Source organism: Haliaeetus leucocephalus, unplaced genomic scaffold (genome assembly GCF_000737465.1).
Source record: "Haliaeetus leucocephalus isolate CR32 unplaced genomic scaffold, Haliaeetus_leucocephalus-4.0 Scaffold360, whole genome shotgun sequence".
NCBI classification, from domain to species: Eukaryota; Metazoa; Chordata; class Aves; order Accipitriformes; family Accipitridae; genus Haliaeetus; species Haliaeetus leucocephalus.
Window position 1 is genome coordinate 27,996 of NW_010972796.1, and position 1,944 is coordinate 29,939.

At 63.3% G+C, this 1,944-nt stretch overlaps 1 protein-coding gene across 1 annotated transcript in view; it reads left to right on the forward strand.

Annotated features, from left to right (window-relative positions):
• The window catches only part of LOC104835062 (helicase SRCAP-like), a 17,234-nt gene extending 15,609 nt beyond the window's left edge, over positions 1 to 1,625 (forward strand). The window contains exons 9-11 of the mRNA XM_010572839.1: positions 385 to 521; positions 611 to 797; positions 1,452 to 1,625. Coding sequence (XP_010571141.1) covers positions 385 to 521; positions 611 to 797; positions 1,452 to 1,625 — 498 coding nt within the window. The remainder of the gene's footprint in view (positions 1 to 384; positions 522 to 610; positions 798 to 1,451) is intronic.
• The last annotated feature ends 319 nt before the right edge of the window (positions 1,626 to 1,944 follow it).

Consider the following 1,944-nt stretch of genomic DNA (forward strand, 5'->3'; position numbering starts at 1 on the left):
GGGGTACCCCCATTTCGGGGCTCAGCTGACTCAAGGTGACCCCTATTTTGGGGTACCCCCATTTCGGGGCTCAGCTGACTCAGGGTGACCCCTATTTTTGGGGTACCCCCATTTCGGGGCTCAGCTGACTCAGGGTGACCCCTATTTTGGGGTACCCCCATTTCAGGGTGCAGCTGGGTGGGGTGTAACCCCATTTTGGGGCGCCCCTGTGGGTCCCCCCGTTTCAGACCGCACCCCAAGTCCCCCCGCAGCTCACCCCTGCCCCATTCCCTCCACCCCACGGTTCCTCCCCCCACCCCAGCTTTATTTCTGGGGGGGGGGTCACCCCTATATCGTGGGGTGGAACCCCGAAACTTGCCAGCAGCTGATTGGTCGCTCTCCTAGGTGCTCCGCCCCTTCCTGCTCCGCCGGTTGAAGGTGGACGTGGAGAAGCAGATGCCCAAGAAGTACGAGCACGTCCTCAAGTGCCGCCTCTCCAAGCGCCAGCGCTACCTCTACGATGACTTCATGGGCCAGGCCAGGTGGGTGACGCGTCCCCGACGCGTCCCCTACGCCGTCACCCGCGACCAAACCCCCCCCTTGACCTTCTGCGCGTTCCCTTTTCCGACAGCACCAAGGCCACCCTGGCCAGCGGACATTTCATGAGCGTCATCAACGTGCTGATGCAGCTCCGCAAGGTTTGCAACCATCCCGATCTCTTCGAGCCCCGGCCCGTCCACTCGCCCTTCATCACCGAAGGCATTTGCTTCGTCACCGCCTCCCTCGTCCTCCGCGCCCTCGACCCCGACCCCTTCAAGGTGACGACGTCGGGGACACCAGTGGAGCGTGCGGGGTTGGGCCATGGAAGGGTTTGAGGGGCACCAGGAGATGGTTCGAGGTGGCTTTGGGTGACCTGGTGGGGTCACCGGCACTCAGGGACGCTAGGGTGGCCTTCTGGTGGCATTTGTGAGGAGATAGAGGCGCTCGGGTGGCCTTCTGGTGGCATTTGTGGGGAGGTGGATGCATCAGGTGAAAGGTTCAAGGTCATCTTGACCGGGATTATGGAGGTAGGAGCGTCACAGGCCACCGCGTCATTCTCACCAGCACTTGGGGCCACCACCGTGACCTGTGGTGGCACTTCTGGGGAGGTAGAGGCGCTAGGGTGGTCTTCTGGTGGCATTTGTGGGGAGGTGGAGGACGCGGGATGCATCAGGTGAAGGATTCAAGGTCATCTTGACCGGGATTATGGAGGTAGGAGTGTCACAGGCCACCGCGTCATTCTCACCAGCACTTGGGGGCCACCACCGTGACCTGTGGTGGCACTTCTGGGGAGGTAGAGGCGCTAGGGTGACCCTGCGGTGGCATCTGTTGGGGGTGTAGGGCACAGAGGTGATGGCCCGAGGTGCCACCGTGCCCAGGACCGTGGTGGGATTAGGGGACAGCCGGTGACATCCCTGCGGTTGTCCCCCCAGCACGTGGACATGGGGCTGTTCGACCTGGTGGCCCTGGAGGGCCGGGTGTCCCGCTACGCCGCCGACACCTTCCTGCCCCGCTGGCGGGTGACGCGTCGCCTGGTCGAGGACGTCGCCGCCGCCCCCGACCCCCCGCCGCGCCCCAAACCTGTCCGCATGAAAGTCAACCGGTGAGGGGGACCTTGGGGTCACTGGGGTGCTGGTGGGACCCGTTGGGATGGTCTTGGGGACACTTGGGTGATGGAGAGAAATTGGGGACACTGGGATGGCCTTGGGGACACCATGGTTGTCTTGGGGACATCTGGGTGATGGGGGGAACTTGGAGACACCACAGTGGCCTTGGGGACGCCATGGGTGCCTTGGGGACACTTGGGTGATGGAGGGAACTTGGGGACACTGGGATGGCCTTGGATATGCCATGGTTGTCTTGGGGACATCTGGGTGATGGGGGGAACTTGGAGACACCACAGTGGCCTTGGGGACACCATGGGTG